General features: G+C 42.5%; 1 protein-coding gene across 1 annotated transcript in view; it reads right to left on the bottom strand.

The window, feature by feature from the left end:
* Nucleotides 1–25,393, bottom strand: part of FRMD3 (FERM domain containing 3) — a 273,161-nt gene that overhangs the window by 67,286 nt on the left and 180,482 nt on the right. The window contains 5 exon segments of the mRNA XM_005868284.2: nt 3,013–3,101; nt 4,688–4,751; nt 7,520–7,608; nt 9,965–10,052; nt 20,492–20,615. Coding sequence (XP_005868346.2) covers nt 3,013–3,101; nt 4,688–4,751; nt 7,520–7,608; nt 9,965–10,052; nt 20,492–20,615 — 454 coding nt within the window.

Here is a 25,393-nt window from a genome sequence, read left to right as displayed (position 1 = left end):
CTCGTCCGTGGGTCAGTAGCAATCAACCCCACCTAGCATTCCTGTGGCACCTCATTCATGATGGCCAAGCCCTCTGTGTCTGGCTCCAAGATCTCCTGACCTTTCATCACCTCCCTTTCTATTTCATTCTACCCTCTGCTCCAGCCTTGTGTAACTGCTCATCTTCTCCATGTATGTCTTTCCCTTCCCACCATCCTCCCTTACTCAGAATGTCCTCCCTCCAACTTAAAGAGCCTTCCTTCCAATTCCTAGCTCCCCCCACAGTGAGACTCACCCCTCCTGGAATGCCCGCTAGCATTTTATTTGCATTTCCTTCTTAGTCTGCATCATGAACTACAAATCTCCTGGCACAAGATCCATACCTTATCAACTTGATTCATTAATTCTTTTTTGAATGCTGGGGGTCTTTAGGGAATACAAAGATAAACAGAACCTAGTTCCTATCATCATAGAGATCAGATCTAATACAGATATAAAATATACAAAAAATGTCATGATATATCTTTATTTTTTATCTTGTTTTGGCTGTGTTTCAAGACTATCTATTAACTCCCTCATCTGCAAGAAAATATCCATTCAAAAATAATTAACTAAATGTCTCTCAATTATTATTTGATAGGAACCAGATGATTTCATTAACAGATGAACAGAAGAGTTCCAAAAGCTTAGGCTCCAAAAACAGTTTGTCAGGTTCTCGAAAAGTTAAATATAGAGTTACCCTATGACCCCAAAGTTACACTCCCAGGTATAAACCTAAGAGAACTGTCCACAGGGAAAAAATTACATGGATATTCATAGCAACATCATTCACAATACCTAAAAAGAGGGAACAACCCAAATGTCCATCAACTGATGAATGAATAAGCAAAATGTGGTATATATAAACAATGGAGTATTATTCAGTCATAAGAAGAAATTAAGTACTGCTGCAGGCTACAACATGTTTAAACCTTGAAAACATTATCTAAGTGAAAGAAGTTGGGCACAAAAGGCCATGCAAGTTTATAATTCCATTTATAGGGAAAGTGCAAAATAGGTAAGCCCATAGACATAGAAAGTAGATTAGTGGTAGCCAAGGTCTGGAGAGAGTTGGAGATAGGGAGTGGCTGCAAATGAGTGCAGGGTTCCTTTTAGGGTTGATAAAAATGTTCTGGAATTAGATAGTAGTGATAGTTGTATCACTTCATGAATTAGATGAAAAACCACTGAATTATACTTTAAAAGGGTGTATTTCATGGTATGTGTTATCTCAATTTTAAAATAACTTGTTAAAAAATTTTTAGACTCCAACTAAAGACTGAGAGGACCAATCCTTTTGCATTTCCTTTTTCTCAGCTCTGATGTGGATGGAGGGGTCTGGACATGCTGATTTTTCAAAGGCCACTGGGTACCCATTTTAACCAGTCATCAAACACTGCAAGGAGCACACAGATGCCTTGAGGTGGAGATGATTGTGGGGGGAAATCCACTGATCTTTATCACCTCTTCCTGTCACTACTAGAAGCACCACATGTTGTAGATCAACTCACCCAAGGGTTTTCAAATTATGCTCAGGGTTTTCCCAGGATTGATGGGTTTCCTGGGATATGGGATTCTGTCTGCTGGGGGTTCTTTGCTAATTCCTCCCCCTCCCTTACATTTGTCCGTGGGTCAGTAGCAATCAACCCCACCTAGCATTCCTCTGGCACCTCGTTCCTGATGGCTGAGCCCTCCGTATCTGGGAAAATGCCAGACAAACTGGGACAACTGGTCACCCAAGCTCCTGAGAACAGCAAGAAATGGATGAATGGTTTCCTGTCCCCAATCTCAATTCTGGTCCCCACCAACAACCACAGCTTCTCTATTTTTATCTCTTTTACGTACTGGACTTTGCCTACAGAGCTCTGTGGCTAAAAGGGGTTTGTAAATTATTATCCAAGCTATCATTCTCTTAAAGATATTCATTAGCCAAAGCCCAGAAGGTTCAGAGACTCAGCATTTTTCAGGGAAATGAGCCTAATGAGGAAGACAGAATCTCAGTGGTGGGGGCAGGGAGAGAGGCTGAGAAAAACCACCTGGGTGGGCTCCAGGAGTCAGTGGTGCTGATACCCTGGCAGGCCGGACTAGGTTCTTGACTATATCGATAACCACTGCTCTTCCAATCAGTAAGTCTGTCTCAAAGAGGAGAAGCTGGAACTCAGTGGAAAGATCCTAAATTTGAACCTCTTTGGAAACCTGACAGCTTTATGCATGGTTTCTGAAGTCCTGTCCAGCCAGCGCTGCCTTTCTGTGATCCCAGACTCTGATGGCATTCCACCCATGAACCTTTGGCTCCCATCTCTATATACTCAAGGCTTCTAACTATGAACACGTGAGACTCTCTGCCAAAGATTTCTTTTTCCAGTTGTGAGAGTACATTCAGTCCAAGCTGAGAGTAAGCCAGAAGTGCCAGAGAGTATAACTCCACCCTCTAAAGTGGCCCTTAACCAAAATGAATGAGGAATTGGTAGATAAACAGCCCAGCCTCTTTGCTGGTCAGTGGGTGAAATTTGAGGCCTGTTCTGCAGTCTGCCAGAGCTCCCCTGCAGAGCGGAGCTCAGCTGCCCACAGAGTGACCTGCTCAATAGCGCCCACCTACATGGCTTGCTTTCCTACGTCCCTTGCCCACTCCCCAATTGGTATGTTTAGTGACCATATCCCAGAAAAACCACTTGCACTAAACTCTTCTCAAGGTCTGTTTCTGAGCAAGAAAGCCAACCAAAAATAGGTCCTGTGACATGTTGAATGGAAATAGAAATGACAATACAACAAGCAACCCACCGCAATTCTATGGGAAACACCCAACCTGGAGCTCAGGACTTGTTCGGGTCAACAGTGATAGGAGACACCCTGAACAATGCACTAAATTCATTATTCACTTAAATATAATAAAAAGGACTATATTAAAAGAAATGAACATGGAACTATTTGCAAAACATTAAGGGTTCCATGGGTGTTTTAAAGTCTATGATTAAATGAATAAAAGCTACTTACTTATAAAAGGCCTGGTTCTCCACCCCACACTTCCAGAGATGTTTGCAGGCAGCTGGTGTTGAGGTATGGAATGCCAACATGGCTTTTTTCTAATAAAAAATAACAAAACAAAAAAGGGCATGTTAAACACAGTTTATGTTTTTTATCTTTTTCTTTCAAGTAGCTTGCATATCACTATGTTCTTAAAAGTGTTGTTGAAATGGTATTCTCCCTTTTGCAGACGTCACTAATCTGACTAGGCCCTGTTTATGATAAAAAGCAGCCCCATAAGCTTCAAGTCTCCAGGCATTTATCACCTCTCAATCCAACTTGGATTAGTTCAAAAATGTGTTTGCCCACCTTGAACAACTAGTGCTTGAACTGAAAACTAGGGTCAGGAGATTCTGCAGACCTCCAGATCTAGCTCTGAAGCTCAAAGTTTCAGTATCGGCCTCCTCCCAAATGTGTTCCCTGGTAAACACAACCTATGTCTGGTGACTCCTTTATTTTAAGATTCTTAGATCTTATAGACTTTGTTTATAAAACTCTAGCCATCACTGGTTGTTACAAGCTTCGTAAGTATTCTTCAGTTGTCTCACGAATCTGTATTTTGGCAAATTACAGAGGTAGGGAGAAATCCAGTTGCTAAATCTCAAGTCTATCTCAGTCTATTTTTTACACAGGGGTACTCACTCAGCATTGTTTACTGACTTTATTCTTAAACTAGGGGCCCAGTGCACGAATTTGTGCACATTGAAAGGAAATTAATTAAAAGACATACTTTAATATCTCTATTCGCCCTTTCTCTATAATAGAAGTGTCAACCAAATTCACAATCGACAATGACAGATCAAAACACATGCATGCGATTGGCGCCAAGAGCTTTATATGTATCACACATGCGTGAGTCAGCTTAGCCTTTTATAGATATAGAATAAACTTGCTTAATTAGACCTGCTTTCTGATTTAGCTAAACTTTTTCCACCCAGTGAAGCACCTCAACTTCCCTTTCAGGTAATTGTCAGCAACACAGCAATAAATATCACCACATAGCAGATTATTATTGTAGATCACGCAGGGAGAAAAAAGGGTAAAATATTTAACTGCATCCGTGTTTGACTACATTCTGCACAGTGAGAAAACCTAAAGTCATTTTCAAGGTCCACCATTTCTTACTTCTTTTCAGTTGGGTCAAGTTTCTAAGCTTTCTAAATCTCCATTTTCCAGCTAATGAAAAGAAAATAGGATTCCACTGAGTCTCCTATCTACCTACTCCAGGACTTCTGTGAGGATCAAATGAGATGAGGCACGGGAAAATGCTTCACAGACATTTGGTTACAGTGTAAAGTGTTTCCACCTAGCTATAAAGCAAGTCGTGTTCCTGGGCTGAAGAAACTGCAAGGAGGCTAGTCGCTAGGAGAAAAGCTGGGTGTTGCTACGTGACATCATTACTCGGACTGTTGGACACTTAGCATATTAGTCTTTTATATATATAGATGTTCAAACCCAGTGTTTATTTGTTTACCTCTCAAATATTCTAAGCATGTGGCTTCCATTATAACCACAAACTTTAAAGTCATGATCTTTGGGGGCTATAATGCCAAAGGCACATCTTATGCATGAATCTCTCTCATGGGCATGCACATGCACACTCACACTCACACACAATAACAGAGTTAGAAAAGCAGTATCTGACCTCCTTCTGGGTGCCAATCACATAAAATGTCTTCCCTTCAAACTTCAATTTGCAGACATCTGGCCTAAGAAAAGAAAATCTCTTTGGGTGAGAAAGAAAATAAAGTGGCAACTGACGCAGGTACCTGGATTCCCACGGGAATGCAGCTGGCTCACAAATGCCAAGTAGACTTCACTGAAACAAGACATTATCTGACCATCGGTGAAGGCCCAATGAGCAGGGAAAAGCCTCAAGAGAATTATACAGCAATGTTCTTCCCAAGAGAATATCCCCAGGCAGCTCAGAACTAGTTATTCCATTTTTTACAGGTGAGCTGCACCTTACTTCCAAGGAGCTCTCGAGGTCCCATAAACATGAACGACCCTAGCAACATGAAGGGGCCAGCCCACTGTATGAGGCGGGAAGAATGTGGTTATTGCAGATCCAGTTAATAAAATAACATGGTTTCACAATATCTGTTCCCTCATCCATCTCAAAGCAGCACACACACCACACTGTGAAATTCTCACTTCTGTTCTCCCTGTTTATAGAAGTGTATTTCATCACATATTGAGACGCTCAGAATTGGGAGGACAGTTTGATGAATGGGCATCTGAAAGAACTGCTTGATTAAAATCTGCCTGAAATGTAGACCCCAGGTCACCTTCTTGGTGAGAAAATATGTGTGAAGAGAGGACTCTATTTTTACTCCTTTGATCTCATTCCTCAGATAGTGATACAGACCCCCCCCTGCTTTTCCTCTGGAGGGTGGGAGGGGGAGAACAGTGAGGGCACATTAAGATGTTTTAATTTAGGTAGAGGATTTTCAAGGGTGACAAAATGGATGTTTAAAAAACACACAAAGATTAAGAAAAGAAAATTTGTTTCAGTAACAATACATAGCTCTTAGAAATACACGTGCCTAGCAAAGGCTGAGAAGAATGAGGTTGGCATCAGTACCCACCAGGAGGTAGAACCCAGAAACAAATGATTGTCCTTCTCAACTCTTCAATGCAGAGGAAAAACTGAGGTCCAAACAAGGGAGAGACCTGCAATAAATCTGCACTTGAGATGTGTCCAGTTCTAACTCCAGAGCTCAAGCAATTCAAAACCTGCAAATCTAACATCCTAAGGTGGGATGGAAGAAGTCCCCAGATTACCCGTGCTCCCCAAAGTCAGTAGGGAACTTATTCTGGAACATTGTTGAAAGTATGAATTGAGTAAAAGACTATTACAGACAGGGCAAGGAAGATAATTAGAGAAATTGGGCATCTTAGAGAGGGCTGATCATGACAAAGAGCAGAAGGTGGAAGGAGAGGAGTGGGCATTAGCTGACTAATGCTAATCTAGGAGAGAGGTTTTGAAATAAAGGGGGTGTCAAGAGGAGAAGGTGGGGAGGGCTACTTTATAACGAGGTGCCAAAGGAAATCCTGAAGCCATAGAACCATGAACTGAGGTTCAGGCAAGTGCAAGAGAGCATTTCCAACCCAGGACTGAGAATAGATGCCTGCTGGCCCATCAAGAAGAACTTCAGATTCAAGTGCTCAAGCCAAAGGAGTGAGCCTGCCACCCAGAGAGACACAGCAGCCCCAGGACTGAGAATAGATGCCTGCTGGCCCATCAAGAGAACTTCAGATTCAAGTGCTCAAGACAAAGGAGTGAGTCTGCCACCCAGAGAGACACAGCAGGGGTGACACACCTGTCAGGGACCATCAGAGAGGGAACTGAATTGAGCTAAAGGTATTAACAAGACTAAACCTTTCCAATATTCCATCACACATATAATGTTCAGCCTTCTCCACTCTTCACCAAAACCATTTTGCTCTTTGACTGGACAGAGTGGGTGCTGCGGGTCACCCACCCCGCTCCATCCTTCCACTTCTTTATTGACATAACCTAGGCTTTATTCTTCCTCAAGGTCACGTGTCCATGCAGATCCTGCTCTTCCCAGTCCCAAGGGGGTGAATCTTGATTTGACCACCCAGTCAGGAGTTCCCATTCTTCTGGGAAGGATTGGTTTAAGTAGGCACATGCGACCCAATCCTGCCCAATTGGATACACAGAAAGTCTCCTACAGGACTTCGGAAAAGGTTGTCCCTGCTTTAATAGCAGACACGTGGAAGGCTGCTCTCCTCCAGGCTTGGGTGCTGCTGTGTGAAGATGTAAAGGCCACAGTTGCACACATGACCATGCCATTTTATGAGCCTGGAGACAAAAGCTACCACCCTGTAATGGCAAAGAAGAAAATGGAAAGACCCAAGTCCTAAATAGTGTTGTTGGGCAGTTAAGTTAAAGGATCAAGGAACTGTCCGATCTCTGCAACTTACTATGTGAGCTAATCAGTCCTCCTATTTGTAAGCCATTGAGAGCAGCCATTACTGTTGCTCTGACCAAAAGCATCTTTACTGATACACTGGATAACAGAAAGTAAGTCTGCAGCAGGATTCAACAGAACAGAGAGAAGTGAATGGGAGGGGCTGGATCCCGAGTTGCTCAAAGGAACTTGAGCCTTTACCCACCCTGACCTACCCCCTGGTCACAGCTCTGGTCAGTAAAGAAGCTACTTGTGCAGAAACAATAGACACCCTCTCTCTGGAGACAGAACCTCTGAACTCAGATACATCCCAGGTCCTCTGAGTGGACACCTCAGCTGGACAAATCTGATTCCCTCCTAAGACAGGACAACCTAGATTGGGTTTCATTTATAGACAACAAATCCCTTTGTAATGAGGTTCCAAGGAAAATAAATGAATACCAGGTACTCTATCTGACATTTAAAAAAAAAAATCAAAGGTGGTGAATAAAAACAAGATTAAGAAAAACGATAAGCCGGTTTTCCAAAGAAGCACTCACCATTTTATCAAATGGGTTCTCTTATTTCCCTGAAATACCACAAAGCCTGCAGCAGTGAATCCCAAAAATGTTGTTGTGCCTGTTGAATCCTGAAAAAAAAAAAAGAAACATATTTGGGTTGAGGAATATAAAATCTATATATATATAAAACCCTAATATGCAAATAGACCAAACGGCAGAACAACCAAACAACCAAACAGCCAAACAACTGGTCACTATGACGTGAGCTGACCACCAGGGGGCGCGCGTGGAACATGGCGGGTATTGGCAGCAGGTGGCAAAGCGTGGAATATGGCAGTCATTGGCCGAGGTGGTATGGTGGAGCAGGTGAGTGGGGGCGCCCGACCAAGGCCGGGCACCAGTCCCTATCATTGGGGAGCCTCTGGTGGTTACTGAAAATTCTTTGCTCCCACACACCATGGTCCCACCTGGTGCTCGCACCTGCTGCTGGCACGAGGCCGGCTCGCACCCGATCGCTTGGTGCCATCAGCGGGTGTGAACGGCTGCGGCTGCTGGCCCTGATCGCCCCTGAGGGCTTCTCCACCTCCCGCTGCTCTTGAGGGGCAATTGAGGCAGCAGCTGCTGCTCACACCCACTGAGAGTGCTGGCCCCGCTCGCATCCACTGCTGGTGCCAGCCCCAATCGTTCCACACTGTCAGCGGTCAGTGGATGGGAACAGCAGTGGCAGGAGCAGGGCTGCCAGCAGACAGGGGACCAGGGGCCACAGCAGGAGGGGCTGGGCAGGGGCTCAGAGGATGGGCCAATACCCGCCCCTCCCTGTGCCCACTGCAACTTTGTGGCCCACAGTTCCTTTCGAGGTGCATGAATTCGTGTACTGGGCCCCTAGTAAATGATAAGTGATATGCTTATTCATCCTCACCCTGGATTCATTTCGGTAATTCTAAATGATTGTAAAAATAAACAGAGTTTCTGAGATGGGATTTCCAAGGCTACTACTTCTAAAATCTGGGTGAGGTCCAGGAATATGTAGCTTTTCCCTGTAAGGAACAGACCCTCTGCCTCTGCAGGGACCTCCTGGGAAAGTACAGATGAGTCCTAAACCACTGTGTGTCTACTTCCAAATGCCTTTTGGGGCTGCCTGAGTTCTCAGATCTTCCCTGTAATGTGGACAAACTGTTCTTGGTTGTCATTAGCCCTGAAACCAAAGATGCTATGAAACCAAAGCCCTGAGCATCTAATTGAGTTGATTCAATCCTACACAGGATTTCCGGCAATTTTAATATAAAGATATTTCCTACTTCGCTTCTAGTCTCTACCAGGAAAACTAAGCATTGATAAATAAAGACAAAGGAACAACAACAAGTCTAGTCACTCTCCAAGTAATAAATAAACAGAGAGGCTAAGGTTTGTAGATAAAACCTAATTCACTAAATGGAATAATCTGATTTATATCACGACTAGGAAGGGGCATCTGGCAAATATCCTAAAATAACTGTGTGGGGAGACCACAAGATGCATGTGCCAGTGTGGACAACTACCACCGGCTCTCAGCCTCAGCTACATGTTGGAATCCTCGGGAGAGCCTGGTCTGCACCCCAAGAGATCCTGATGGACCCGGGCAGCAGGAGTTTAGGAGCTCTTCACCTGCCTTTCATGAGGAGCCTGAGCCTAGAGCTATAGGACTGGCACTTGACCAAATACAACTATCTGTTCCCATCTGAGTCAAGAAACGTTCTGGTAAGACTCAAAAATTACCTTTAAGAGCCTGGCAGACATAAATGCTTAGTTTAGGACTTGGGTTAGTGCCTGGTTAATGCACACTTAGTTTAACATATGGAAAGGAGAAGCCTTCTCATAAAACATTTCTGGAAAATGTGTGCATGAGCATCACCTTGGGAACTTGTTTAAAAGGCTGATTCACCAGCTGCATCCCAGGGATTCTGCATCAGTAGCTCTGGGGTGGGCCCAGGTCATTCTGATACACTTGGTCTGGGTTTCATGCTTGAGAGAAAGACTGTCAAATAATAGGAGTAAAGGAAAAAGAAAAACAAATACTCCTGATGTCAAAGTGTAATTGTAAATCTTTTCTTTTGCTTTCTTAATTTTTTAAGACTGCATTCTTGCTGGCAATGGCCTTGAAAATAAATGTTAGGACCCATTTCTTTACCCAGATGGGACTGGATAGTAAGTCCTAAATGTTAGGACTTCTCAGGGGTAAAACCATCCACTTGATGGGTGAATGAATCCATGTATGTGAATTTAGGAATATTTGGCTACTACATAGCAATTAGCAAAAATTTGTTAGAGTCCAACAGCGAGAACCAACTACCAAAACATGTGACTGCAGCCCCCTGTTGGCCCTTCCAGTTAGGTGCTGTGGCCTAGGCTGTGGAAATATCCTCGGAGGGGTCTGCCAGGCATACACAACAATTAACTCTTTTGGGGGAACATAATCTTTAAATATCGACCTGTGAGGGGCATTACCTTGCATGGGTGAGGATCCACCCCATAGGTTTCCAAAGTGTGAGCTTTCAGGAGTAAGTTAAATTCAGCAACCGGCGGGCTCTGGCCTCTAAAATCACACACAAAAAATTAGGGAGTTAATATGTAAAGTAACAGAAACATGGAGTCACTTCATTCCATAAAATGTGATATCCTAAACTAAGTAAAGAGCGAAATCCCTGCACAAATAATCAGTAAGACTGATCATCAATCCTCACCGAGAGGAGCCCTCTGCCAAGGAATCTGAGCTCTTGTTCCCTGGCTGATGGCTCCATAATAAACTCGCAAGCACTCGGAGGACACCAGTGACTGTACACTTAATCAAGGTTATCAAGTTACCAATAAGTAGGCCCTTGGAAATGCAATCTTAATATGAAATAAAAGGCAGCATCTGTTCTTTCCAACTTACTTAAAAAGATTACCGGGGTAAGAGACATTCCTTGCTCAGGGTAGAAAGTGACAATCCTGTCACCCCATCAACAAGCCTAAACAGAGCCATCTGAGTAAGAAAGAATCGTCAACCTTTCCACTGGAAAGCTCTGAGTTTTGAAAGGAAATCTCAGCCACTAGTCCCAGCACTGTCCTCCAGGGTGGTACACAAGGTCTTGGCCTCAAGGGTAGAAGAGGGCTACAAATAGAGATGCTGTGAAAAGCCCTCCTGGGGCTGACTTCCATACCAGGACTGTGCAGCATTCAAAGACTCTTTGGCTGACATTAATGTCCCACGTGTATCTTAGAGCATCTGAACTATTCCCCAAGGGTGAATATATAACCCTAACCACCAAGAAGAATGAGTTACAGAAAACAACAGGGATTCATTTTTATTTTCAAAAGGTAAAACGTAGTGATATATATAAAGAACATTTATAAAAGCAAAAGGAGAGCATGAATAACCCCCAGTTCAGCAGAGAGTGCAAAAGGGAGGGAAGTGACCTGGGAGGGACACAGAGGAGACTTCAAAGCATTTGGTAACATTCCAATTCATAAGCAGAGTTAGGGTCATGGGTATTTCTCCAACTATTCTTTAAATTATACATATATTACATACACTGTCTTGTATAGTCTTTTATGCATTATATATTTTGCAATTATTAAAAGAAACAGCTCCTGGCTTTTAAGTAAAAGAATTATTGGATGAAATATTATGTAATCTAAAAGCACACTGAACTAAACAGAATTGATCAGGATTATAATAAATGTATGTGCAGAGCTGTCTTTCATTAAACCCTACTGATCCAACCAACATATAATTGTTTCTATTACCAAGCAATATATCTTTTTCACCTACTATTTATAAAGGAGGAATTCTTTTTTAAAAATATATTTTGTATTGATTTCAGAAAAGAAGAGAGACGGAGATCAAGATAGAAACATCAATGATAAGAGAGAATCATTGATCGGAGGCCTCCTGCACACCCCCTACTGGGGAATAAAACCCCCAATCCAGGCTTGTGGCCTGACCAGGAATCGAACCATGACTTCCTGGTTCATAGGTTGATGCCCTGGTCAGGTGGGTCAGTTGGTTGGAGAAAACATATCCTCCGAGGAGGATTAAAAAATAGAATGGCCTTTCATTTTTCAATGGTTTAAAACAAATGAAGAATAGTATCTCATGACCCATGAAGAATTATATGGTATTCAAATTTCAGTGTCAATAAAGTTTTATTGAAATATGGCCACATCCATTCATTTGCATACTGTCTAAGGGTGCTGTCATGCTACAATGGCAAAACTGAGTAGTGGCAACAGACACTATATGTCCTGCAAAACCTAAAATATTTACTAAATGGCCTAGTGCAAAAAAAGTTCGCTGAACCCTAATCTAGGAACTGAAGTTATGTCTCTTTGATTCCATAAGATGAACATAGAAATAGAACCTGCCTCCAAGATTTGGTAAAGATTAAGCCATTAACAGATATAACAGCTACAGTAGAGCCTGGCACAGAGCATTTGTTCTCCTCAGCCCTGCCATGAGTGATAGAAATATGACATTGGGGGAAATGTCAGGAAGCACACTGAGATTTGCAAAACAAAGGCCCCTCTTTAAAATAAAAGTCCTCAAATCATTATTGTTTGTTTTGGATTTGCCTGCAGATCTCCGTTGACTAAGCATTTAAAAGATTTAATCTAAAAAGTCATACACAGAGAAAGGCCAACTACAAATGTTCAGAGAAGGGGGTTCAAAGCCGAAGGAGGGAAGGTGGACACCCAATAGCACTAGAAACTCTTGTGTCCCCCGCACTCACTGAGGAAGAACACATTTAATGATCGGGTTTTCAGGAAGACGCTAAGATCAATGAAATAGAAATGATTTGTTTTATTCCCTCAAATCCCTCGCTGGACATTTGTTTCTGGCAAAAAGTCTGTTGGGTAATGGAAAATAATGATTTTCTAGCCTTTAAATCTTGCATCAGGAACTGTTCTAAGGTTCATAGTGTCTCTAATGAGACATTTGGAAACAAAAACAGTAATTAGTTGAATTATTTTTTAAGAACTAACAATTCTCTGAAGATATGCTTCTATGATAAATTAGGTGAGGTCAAGTCATTATGTATTTAACTATACAGCTCCCTTCTGCCCATCTTGAGTACTTTTTGCCAAAGAAGACCACTCTCTCTCTCATTGATCTGCCTTTAGCTTTCCATTATACTGAGTACAAAAACATACAGTGTCCCCAGAATGAATGCAAATTATTAGTGGACATTAGTTGTGGAATGAGGTGTGGATCTTGCCGGGAATGACCTGCAATGCTTGGGGCACATTTGGCAGGGAAGGGGGTGGATTTGACTCCACCTGATCCATCCGGGTCTATGAGCTCCAGAATTCAACTCTTGGGTAGAAAACTCTTCTGCCGCAAAGCAGTATTCTCAACTTGAGTTAGGTTGGCTTTTGCTGCAACTTGGTTGCAACTTCAGTTAGATTTTGCTCACTACTGACTTCAAATGTGTGAGTGATCTCAGGACTGGCCCTGTGGCAGGGCTTGGGATCTTAGCACCCATGAGACTCCGCAGAACTCTCTAAATTTCATGGCCTGTCAACTTTTTGAGCTGCGGAGCATCTCCTTTGCTCTTTCGTATCACCCCTGGCTCTCTGCACTTTGATCTTTTTTCCTCCCTGTGGTCCTGTTCCCACCATTGGCAAGAGCTGCCCAGCCCTGGCCAAAGGTCTGGAGTGTCTCAGAGGGATTTCATTCAGCTCTCCTGTCCTGTCCAACTTCAGCACACGGCCCCTCTTCACCCAGTGAAGGCTGGGGCCAAATGGTGGTAGGAAAGTGCAACTCACTCTATAACTGGATTCTTTGGGGTCCCCATAAGTCAAGTCAGCCCACTCCTGGCCAATTCCTCTTCCTCCCACCACACCTCCAAAAGTGAAAGCAACTGTAGATCTCCACTCTCCTCAGAAGGATGGTCTGGATTTCAGTACATCTGGATTTCTTTGTATCCTCGGCAATCAGATAGGTTTTACAAATACAATTTTTTTGTAGTTTATGTAGTTTGTTGATGTTATCTTGGTGTTAGAGGGAGATCAATGCCTCATGCTTTTCTACATCCTAAGTGGAAGTGAGGAGCCCCCAGTCTCCCATCTCTCTGATTCTTTACTAAGAGAGGAACATTATCTCTTACAAACTCCTTGAGAACCATTAGGGACCATTTCTATGCAGAGAATTAGATAGAACCCTACAAATTGGGGCAAATGCCACGCTATGAGAAAGACAGTGATGATGCACTGGAGCTTGGCAAGGACAAGACTAGCTGGAGAGCAGCAACTTAGAAAGATATCAGAGCGCTGGACAGGAGAACTCAGGCTTCAGGTCCAGGTCTGCTGCTTCAGAATTGTGTAGCCTTGGATAAGTTAATCCCTGAGACCTTTCTTTCCTTATTGGTAAGAGAAGGTGTTGCAAACTCAATACCAATGGAGACAGAAAGTGAATTGGCTAAATAAGGATGATGGTGATTCAAAGAGCAAATTATTCTTTTAAAGGGCCCTGCTGCTTAGCTCTAGCTGAGTGTACCACGCAAGGGTCAGGACCTAGTGTTACCAAATCACCCAGTTGCAAGTAAGCTGGAACTTACGTAAAATGGTTCCATTTTTAAAAGCTATTATTTGGCCCAAAAAGCATACATCTGGTCAGAGTATAATCCACATAATGCGGGGATTTAGTTTTTATAGGAGGAGTATCCGATGCCAAATCATTGTCTTGGCATGCCTAACCAGGGTGTTATAACAAGTAACAGCAGAGAATGGAAATGGATTTGATAACCTACCAGGGAGAGAGATTCTGGGGTTTTGGAATGAGACACGGGGAGGGGGAGGCGGGTGGTGGAGAGATGACAGAGGGAAAGCACATTTTAAGATTAGAGTTATAAAATAATCTGATATTGCCCCTCTTCCTTTTACACAATAAACACTCTTCTCAAAACTGCACAAAAACATTTCCTAAGGAGGCCCTTGTGATCTATTCATCAGAAGCATAGGTGGAAGGTATTCATCATAGCAGGGCACTTATTTCTAGAAACTATAAATCCTTGCCAGGAAGCCACAGCCTATGATTTACAGGAAATGTGAGTTTTGTGAAATAAAAAGAGGTAATGACTGTGTAAAACACACTCAGTGTCATTATTCCTTTCAGCACAAACCTTACGGCATTAGAACACAGTGGTGGTGGATACTGGATGATTTTTCTGCTCTTTAAGGGTAAGGAATATAGAGAAATCCCCCCTTATCTTTGGGGGATTTGTTCTAAAAACCCCAGTAGATGCCTGAAACCATGGACAGTACCAAACCGTTTACATAGAACTCTTTTTCTTATACATACATACATACATACATACATACCTATAATAAAGTTTAATTTATAAATTACGCACAGTAAGAGATTCACAATAACATAATTAAAAAGAACAATTATAACAATATACTGTAATAGAACATATGAATCTGATCTCCTTCCTTTCCCTTTCCCTCTCACTCTCCCTTTTTTTTTAAATGTTTTTATTTATTTCAGAGAGGAAGGGAGGAGAGAAAGATAGAAATATCAACAATGAGAGAGAATCATTGATCAGCTGCCTCCCGCAGCATGTGCCCTTGACCAGGATCAAACCCGGGACCCTTCAGTCCGCAGGCTGACGCTCTATCCATTGAGTCAAACTGGCTAGGGCTCTCTCTCTTCTTTCTCCCCTATCTATCTATCATCTATCTATCATCTATCTATCTATCTATCTATCTATCTATCTATCTATCTATCTATCTATCTTTATCTCTCTCTCTCTCTCTCTCTCTCTCTCTCTCTCTCACACACACACACACACACACACACACACACACACACACACAATAACTTATGTACTCCACTCACCCATCTTCTTGTGATGATGTTAGGTGATACCCTAGATAAAGGGATGATTCACATCCCTGGGGACAGAGCAGTACAGCATGGGATTTCATCGCACTACTCAGAATAGCATGCAATTTAAAACTTATGAATTGTTTATCTCTGAAATTTTCCATTTAATATTTTTTGACCTTGATTGACCGTGGGAAACTGAAACTATGGAAAGTGAAACCACAGATCAATGGGGACTATTATACTTCCTCAAAACCACTTTACCACCAATTGAACTTTGTGAATACTAGACCTGCTCTGCCATGTGTTTGGAACAGAAGTCAGCAAACTAGAACCCATGGGTCAAATCTGGCCCACCATCTGTTTTGTCAGTAAGTTTTACTGAATCATAGCCCACTTATTTATGTATTGTCTATGTCTTCTTTTGCTCTACAAAAGCAGAACTGAGTAGCTGCAATAAAGGCCATATAGCCCCCAAAAAACCTTATTAACCACCCCTGATCTAGAATTATTCAGCCTCAGTGGATTTTACTGACATCTATTCAATAATGTGAATCACACATCTCCCTCATTGTCTAGCTCACAGGATAGTATATTAAGAGGCCCAAAGCTGCCTCTATAAAATCTTTCTACATAAAACTCTATTATATACACCTGTTAAAATGGCCCAAATTCAGAACACTGAAAACACCAAATGCTGACAAAGATGTGGAGCAATAGAAACTCTCATTCATTGCAGGTGAGAATGCAAAATGGTACAGCCACTTTAGAAGACAGTTTGGTAGTTTCTTACAAAACAAAATATGCTCTATATAATCCAGAAATTGCTATCCTTGGTATGGCATTTGCCCAAAGGAGATGGATATATATGCCCACACAAAAGCCTGCACATAGATGTTTATAATTGCCGAGAACCTATGTCTGAAGCTAATCCAAAAACCTAGGAGCAAACAAGATGTCCTTCAGTATGGTGAATGGACAAAAAATGTGCTACATCCAGACAATTGAATATTATGCAGCAGTAAAATGAGCTATCAATGAAAAGCCATGTAGGAATCTTAAATGCATATTACCTACGTGAAAGAAGTCAATCTGTATGGACCCAACTGTACAACATTTTAACAAAGGCAAAACTATGGAGACAGTAAAAATATCACTGGTTGTCAGGGCTTGGTGAGAGTGGAGAATGATGAATAAGCAAAACACAGAGGATTTTTGGGGCAGTGAAAGTATTCTGTATGATACGATATTGGTAGATGCATGTAATTATACTATTGTCCAAACCCATAGAATATACATCAGGAGTGAACCCTAAGGTAAACTATGGACTCTGGGTGATAATGATGTTTCCCTGTAGGTTCATCATTATCTGAGATCTTAACACCCATGAGACCCATGTACCATTCTGGTGGGAGAACGTTGATACTGGGGGAGGCTACACAGAGGGTATAGGGGAAATCTCTGTGCCTTCCACTGAATTTTGCTATGAATCTAAAACTGCTCTAAAAAATAAAGTCTATTTTTAAAAACTATTAGTTAATGATATTGTGAAGGCCACTAAGAGCTATTTACCAGCTGTTTCCAGTTTGCACCTTCTGGACAACTCATATAATTGCAGTTCCTTGCTCTTGGGTAGGGCCATGTGACTATAGTAGTTAAGTGGAAGGGACATGTATCACTTCCAAGCTGAAGCAACAGCTTCCAGATCCCTCTTCCCTCTGGCTCAACAACTGGCAAATTCAAGTTTGGGTCTCCCCCGCCCACCCCCATCCCCACACACATACACTCCTGCTAACATCTGGTGAACACACAAGAGAAATAAATGTCTTTTTTGTTCTAAACCTTTTGAGCTTTAGGGGTTGTTTCCCCAGCAATATCTAGCTTTTCTTGACTGACACAGAGATGATCAATAAATTATATTATTATATTTGCAAAACTATGACTTCTCATTCTGACCCTCCTGTTCGGTCAAGGATATGGCACATTTAATGAAGCAAAGTTGACCCGGCCATGCATTTCGCTTTTCACTCAAAAATAAAAGGAGTCTGAGCACTCAGTGCATGGAAACTCTTAGTAAAATCTTGATCTTCTATTTCCAAGCACCTCAAAATTCCAAGGAGTCACTCTTTCACACTCTCTTCCACTACAGGAGCCTCTTATTCGTGCCTCTCAAGCCATCTTTGTTCTAACTTCTAGCAGTGGGTAGCCTCCTGGGGAGGGGGGGAGGGTTCTCCTTACTCCCTGATTAATTTTCTCCCAAGATTCGCAGCTCTTACCCCTTCCTCAGAGAACACAGAAGGAGACCGAGTCAATCAAGTAAAAAAGGCTGCAGAAGGTTGTGAAACCCCACAGGTCAAAAATATTTCACTGTAAATCATCATTTCTGCTCATGTCTGAGTGTCTCTATTACCATCTCCTTTACTCAACTGGTTCAGAAATCAAGTAGAAGACAGGAGGTTATTTTTGGGGAGCACTCAACCCCCAAGAAAGGCCAACTGGATGCTCTTAGGAAGTTTCCGTAACAACAGATCAATGATCACACACTACCCATTTGCTGTGTGGGGGGTCATGGGTGCTGTGACAACCTTGGAGAATAAGATGGTGACACCTCGATGCAGGCTCGTAATGCTCTCTTCCATTTGCAACTCCTTCCTGACACTGTCAGGTTGGCAGAGCAACCCAATTCCCACATGAGATCAACATTTTTACAACCTACAAAGGGCTTGCTAAACCCCCAGAGTGACCTGAGTCTCTACAGCAGGGTTCCAACCGATTCTAGAAAGCACCCCCCCCTTCCCTGGCACCATCAGCTTATTCTAGTCTTATCTCCCCATCCAAACCTAAAATCACTCTGCTGCACCGATGCTGCAGGAAATGCAGGGCTACTTGGTTATTAGCAAAATGCATAGGCAAACACCCTCTCCTTGCAATGCCACATGGTTTCTAGTTATTTCATCCCTCGGACACACAACTTTGACTTCTTTACAAGGTCCATATGTGGATGTTACAAATGTGTAGTGACACAGAACGGCAGTTTTGATCAAGTTGTGGCATTAACTTCCGAGATCTAGTACACCATAGTTGATTGATGACCCCCTCTGCTCCCTAGGTGCACGATGACCATTTTCAGGGTTATCAGAAAATTCAGATGCTGGCACAAGGGCCAATATGCAGCTTTCTGTTTATAAAAAAACAATCCAGCACCTTGATTCAGTCATTCACTCATGAAATCCAGTGGGTCACTAAGTCTTTCTGCAATGACTCTTGAGACACCCTTCAATGTTCTCTACTCCTGTTCTTTTTCAGGTCCATGACATCTCTTGCCTGGACAGCAGGAATGACTAACTGGTCCTCCTGCCCGCAGTCTCACCTTCTGATGCCAGTGCCATGGTGATGGCTGTGGAAAACCAGCATGGCTGCCAAACCACTAGTTAAACCACCTGGTGGCTTTCCGCCTGCTCAGCACATGTGTGTTAGTTTCAGATAACAGCAAGGCTCAAGTCCTGACTGCCGCTAACAAGGCAGGTCCTTTAGACACTCCACGGTATGCTCTCTTCACCTTGGACTGGGAACAGCAAGAGCACCTGCCTCATAGAGTTTGAGTGGGGTAATACAAATAAGACTCTTAGCACAGGGTTTGGTCACCCAGTAAGTGCTCAATAAATGTTTGTAATTACCATATGTTCCAAGCACTGAAGGCCTTGCAAATTCTGATTACAACAGACCTTTCAACTCCATCTCCTACCAATCCACACACTGTGTGAGTCCTTTACCCAAAGGGTCTGACCCTGTGCTCACCAGACACTGCTGGCCCACATACCCGTCAACTGGATATTGGAACTTTATTTTTACCTTGAGCACGCTTATCCCCAAAATGTCAAAAGTAGTCAGAGTGTCATATGTTTTCAGCAAAGCTTTGCATTAGGAAACAATACTCTAAATTACCAATAGAGAAGATATGTTGCTTTCTTCAATTGGCACGATTTTTTTTTATATCTAATCATCTTTATCTCTAAGAACAAAGGTCATGTTTTCTGAGGGGAAATATGCTGCCACCTTAATGCCCACATATATGCTCTTCTCAGACTCACCAGAAGAGGGAGTGCCAGCATAAAGTAGGGAGCTCCAGCATTCCCTCACAGGGGACAATAGTTTGTTCCAGAATTCATAAACCAGTGACACTAAGGTTTTTTTTTAAATAATTACCAGAGATCCAGAAGATAGAAGCCTCTCAGCTCTTGCAGCTCTTCATCGATACTTGTCACAGCACAGCCCAAGCTTGCTATGATTATCATAACGAATATTTCTGTGACTTGCATGGACCTGAATTCTAGTTACAGACTAGAAAAACTGAGTTACCTGAATTCAAAATTGCCAGTGATTCCTACACTTGCTACACTTCATCCCTGGTAGCCTATGCTAAGCGGAAGCATCACACAAAGCTTACGAGCACAGACTCTGGAGCCAGGCAGCCTAGGTTCAAATCCCGCCTCTGCCACTTGCTAGCTGTGTGATCTTGAGTCAGATACTTAATCTCTCTGTAAAACTCCCTCATCTATAAAATGGGAATAACCATGGCGCCTATCTCCTAGGTTGTTGTGAAGATTAAATGAGTTGATACGTGCAACTATTTAGAAGAGTGTCGGACACAGAGGATACTATATGTGATTTTGCTACTCCTGCCATTACTACCCTGCTGAGCACTTGTTCTGGAGCATCGCAGACAAGGAAAAGAGGAGAGGCCACTGAATCTGTCGCCCTGAGAGCAGCTCAGCAAAGGAAACCCTCTCAAGGGATTCTACTCTACATGGAGTCAAAGCTTCCAACAATGACCACAGGAAGGGGAGAGGTAGTGGAAACCGCAAAACAAATTAATGATTTACCCTACATTTCATTTTCAGAAACACAGGGTGGCTAAAACCCGTAAGAAAATATATGGCTCTAATAACTGCTGATGGTTCATAAACAGCCACCCAGGGGACCCCACACTATTGCAATTGTTATTAATAGAGGAGCTTAACAGTGCCCAGAAATACTGCTCTGACACCTGAAACAGTCTGCCCATACATTACAGACATTATCACTTCACAACACGGCTTCCACATTCCCCACGGTAAGAATGCTTTCACACCTCTACCATGTTTACAAACGTCTACCCCAATTACCTGAGTTCGCTTTTATGGATTTCTGCCATTTTTCTTTCCAGCTTCTGTGACTGCTTAGGGAAAATCTCAAACTCACTGATGTAATTCTCAGGATGCTCATCAGGATCGTAATCACCGAGCTCAGCTGTAAGCAGTAAAATGTAGAGAGAGGAAAAAGATTAAAAACAACCACAGGGTGCACATGGGATGGCTCCTGCACCCACAAGAAGAGCTTGGAATAAGCTCACCCAGTGAAATGTACTTGTATCCATAGACAGACCACAGCCTAAGTGTCTGGAAGCTTATATTCTAGTTCAGATCTAGCTGTGTGAGCTTGGGCACTCGCCAACCTCTCTGAGTCTCATTTCTTTATCTACAATAAATGGATTTGAGTCATTGTTTCTCAATGGGGCACGATGAGGGTTAAATAATTCTTTATTAGACCTCCCAAGGCATAGTAGGACATTTAGCATCCCTACCCTTCAGGTACTAAGTGCTAGTGGCACAGGCAGTCGTTGTGATGGCCAAAAATGCTTCCCCCAATATTTCCAAATGCCCCCGGGGTAGGAGGTGGTATGCTACCTCTCACTGAAAACCACTGAACAGTCCCTCGTGGTTCCTCTCAGAGCCAACTTTCCCTGAGTCCAGGAGTACCCTGGCTGGAGCTGCCTGCTCTGATACATGTGTAGGTGTGGCTCATTCAATGAAAAGTCACAAGATGAAGGAACCCAAGAGGATTGCACGTAAAAATAAATGGATTGCTCTTAAAGAGTGTGTCTCAAAGTATGGATGAGCATACCAGATTAAGGCTGTTGCTGGATCCTAACAGAGGGCACCTGCAGAGGGTCTTTAAGTATAAAAAGAAATGCCTGCACCTCCCTGAGCGCCCTGAGGGTCTAGAAGAGGATGGGCCTAGATGTGCATGGACTATAGCCTGGAGCAGCAAAGGTGATGCTCTGGCAGGGAATATATTCTACTGATTCCATGAGTTTGATAAGGAAAATGAGCAAGGAAGGGCAAGTGTCTCAGGCAAAAATGGCCCCAAAAGTAGATCAAAGATGGTGGGGAAATTGTATTAGAAAACTTGATCACCTACATGACTTTGAAATAGATTTTTAAAAATCAAGATGCCTTGAGCACTTCTGCAAAATCACATACAACTCTGTATTTTGTATCCTGTTCCTTCATTGTTGAATCATCTAATGACTGTAGGACAAAACTGGGAGGAAAGCTAAGCTCTTTAGAGCTTCTTAATAGGATTCAAATTACAGAGTTCTTAAAACAACCTAAAATGTCTACCACATGAGGAAGAACTTTAAAAATAAGACCCAAAATACCATCAACCATTGGTGGGAAATTGATTAATTTGATTGTATCAACATTTTTAGTATTTCTACTCATTAAAGGACATCATAGTCAAAATAATAGATGACAAGTTGAAAGAATATATTTGCAAAATCAAATGCTAACAAGGGCTAATATCTAGAATAAAGAAGAAATCCCTACAAATCAATGAGAAAATGGGCAGGAAGACCAACAGGAAATTGGCTAAAGGATATAAACAGCCAGTTCACAATAGGGGAAACCCAAAGGGTGAGTATATGGAGACATGCTCAAACTCATCCATAATCAGAGCCATGCAAACCAAAACAGCTAGGTATCATTTTAGACCTGTATGATTAACAAAAATTTTAGGAAGTCGGGCAATTTTATATGCTGGCAGAGATTTGAGTAAATGCAAATACTTGTACACTTCTGAAAGATTCTTGATACATGTAGCTCTTTTAGAGACCAGCTGGGAGTATTTAGTCAAATTTATTGCCCAGCAATTCCACTTCAGGGCATATATTCTAGAAAAACTCTGGGTGCAAAAAAAGAATACGATGGCAACTTGAGTGTTCACTGTCAGTGGGAACAAATAAGTAAAATAAGGATGATACACCCTTCTGGATACCTGTAGCTTTTAAAAAGCAACAAAATAGATGTATACCCAGCAACATAAATAGTCTCCCCAAACAGTGTTCTGAGCATAAAAAGGAATAAAATGAGTTCTACAGTCTCATTTAATTTATAAAACTTTAAAGTGCATATATACTAAATAATACTAATCATTTTATAAGGTTGTATGCAAAGTCAAAGATATGTATGAACCTGGTTGCTGTCGCTGGGAATGGAAATGGAAAATAATGGAAAAGGTTAATCAGTCAATCAAACATAAGAGGCCCAAAGGGATCAATGATAAGAATGGGTCATAAACTAATGATTAACTAACATAGTTTCAAAAGAAACACACCCACACATACAGACTCCTGTGAGCTCGCTATGAGCCTAAAATTTAGGAACTGGTATAACCCAATGCAGCCATTTTCCACAGGGAATGGGCCACTGATATGAAACTGGGTCTGCAGTGCAAATGCCAGCTTGCATAGTGTTTGTTTCGGGAGTGCATTGTTTGTGGGGGGTCCTTCTCTCTCCAAGAAAACTTGTGAGGAACAATGGACTCAACACTGCAAACAAGTAGCCTGGAAAATGTGGGAAAACTAAGAGAAGAAATGCCATGGAACCTGCACAAGGTGCTGACCAGGTAAACGCCAACGCCTCCCTCACCACAGCCCCTGCTTTCCTGTCCCTGACAGCTTGTCTTTAACTCTGACTTCACCTGAAGCAAAAGGCAGTTTGTAAGCGATTAAGAGTTTCTAACTATTCAAATTTTGCTTTCCATACCAAGAGGAGTTGGGTAAGCAGCCTATGGTTCTCTCTTCTACACAGACCTTGAGGGTCAAGTTGTGACAAATGACATACAACACATCGGATGGCTGAAACAGGCCCTAGATCATTTTTGAAGAGAATTAATGGTCTGAAAAAAGACAGAGTTGGAGCAGATGAGCGCGATCGGGTGATGGCAAATAGACAGGACAAGCCCAACAATGGCCTTTCCCTGGTGTGGAGAGGACTCATGGCAAAAGATCTTGAGATGCAGGATGTTACAGCGTCAGGGCCAACTTCTTCAGGAGCCTTCCCTGTCTGCCCTTGCTGGACCAGGGCCCAGCTGAGGTCATAGCAGGGAGATGTGTGTCTTTCTATTTAGCCATTAACACATATCACAACTGTCTGTTTACTTGTCTGTCTCCTCCCACCTCACCCCCGGGGACTTTGTGTTACACTGCCTGCCACCTAGCAGCTGTTCTATAAATGTTCAGAGAACACAAAAACAAATAAGTGAATGAGGTAGGGAACCAACCACTCTTTCCCAAGAAGAAGAAGAAAGCTGATATTGGTACAATTAGTCAAGTGCTCTGCTTTACGTAACATATTTAGTGGAGAACTTACTGTGTGCCCAACACAGGGGTCCTACAGTGAAAAATCCACCCAGAGACCCTCGTGTAAAGGGGATACATAATAAACCCCAAAACAACTTAACAGGGTCACTTCAGATCTAAGTGCTTAAAAGACAGCAAAATGGGTATGAGAAAGGATGATGTAATGATGGGCAGGAGGGAGGCTACTTCAGTAGTCCAGGAAGACTTCTCAGAGGAAGCGACATCTGAACTGAGGTCTGAATTTCTAGTAGGAGCCACAGACCCAGAGGGGTTGAACACACCAGGCAGAGGAGATAAGAACAAGAATCCTGCCCTGTTCCTATTCCATAGAAGGAACAGGAAAGATATTTTTACTGAGAAAGAATGGAAATAGGTCCCTAGGGTCCTGTGTGTTTGCTTTGTAATTTATCTTTAACATGAAAGAAAATGTATGGCATGTACTGAATATGCCCATTGTGTTCAGTACGTACAAGTGGCAAAACTCGGGGAGGCTGCCTGGTTTTTATACACTCAGAATATACAGAAGCTAAAAGCATGCTCTTTCAAAGAGTGTTGGCAAGTAAAATAAACCAATCAGAGAAAGACAAATACCATGTGATCTTACTAATATGTGGAATCTAATGAACAAAATAAACAGAAGGACAATATAGAACCAGAGGCATGGATACATGGAACAGACTGAGAAATGTCAGAGGGGAGGGGTTGTGGGGCAGACTGTTTAAAGAAGGTGAAGGGATTAGCTAAAGAACATAAATGCATAGCCCATGGACACAGACAATAGTGTGGGGAGGGCCCAGAGAGGGATTGGGGAAGATGGGCAAAGGGGTGGGAGGTGAAATGGGGACATCTGCAATAGTGTCAACAATAAAAAATTTAAATTAATAAAAAAGAGCATTGGCAAATGAGAAGCCAATGAAAAGTCACATGGCCTCACCTTCTAATCCTTTACTCTACTTTCCCTATCGCTCTCCATAAGCATAAGCAGTTCCTACAAAGCAGATCTTTATCTGCATTTGTAACGATCTCTAGAGCTGCTGAAGAATGGCTCCAGCACCACAGAACTTTATGGATCTGCTTTTACTGGACTCGCTATAAATGGCCCATGGACACCACTGCACTTTTTTTAGCTGAAAAATCCTTTGGAGGTCAGCAGTCCATTTGCAACTCTACTCTCTCCACAGCAACTGTGTGTGGTCAGTGAGAATACGTCGAGACAACAAAAAGGGCCCCCATCATCTGGATGGAGCCTTTGTGACTTTATCTCAAACATAAAAAGGATGGAGAGTCTCCCATTACAGACCCATATTGAGTTTGCCCTTGGAGAATTGACCATTATTCACTCATGCCTAGCCGCGTTCTGAAATCCTCACATGTGGGTTTGCTGCTTGGATTAGTATCGATCCACATCTCCCTTAGAGAACACAGTGCTCCCTGACTAGGAACTTGCCATCCTCACAGGGAAGGGGGAGAACTATGGGTTTCCACCTCCTTAGCTCGGATGTAAGAGAGAAGGCTTTCAGAAGCACGTGTCCCACCTCTGGGCAGACACAAGGACCTTTCCCATCACAGTATCACTGTCGTTCTGACTTCTTTTTTTTTAAAC

Source organism: Myotis brandtii, unplaced genomic scaffold, assembly GCF_000412655.1.
Source record: "Myotis brandtii unplaced genomic scaffold, ASM41265v1 scaffold266, whole genome shotgun sequence".
NCBI classification, from domain to species: Eukaryota; Metazoa; Chordata; class Mammalia; order Chiroptera; family Vespertilionidae; genus Myotis; species Myotis brandtii.
The sequence above is the reverse complement of the archived record's forward strand: the minus strand, read 5'-3'. Positions and strand labels throughout refer to the sequence as shown.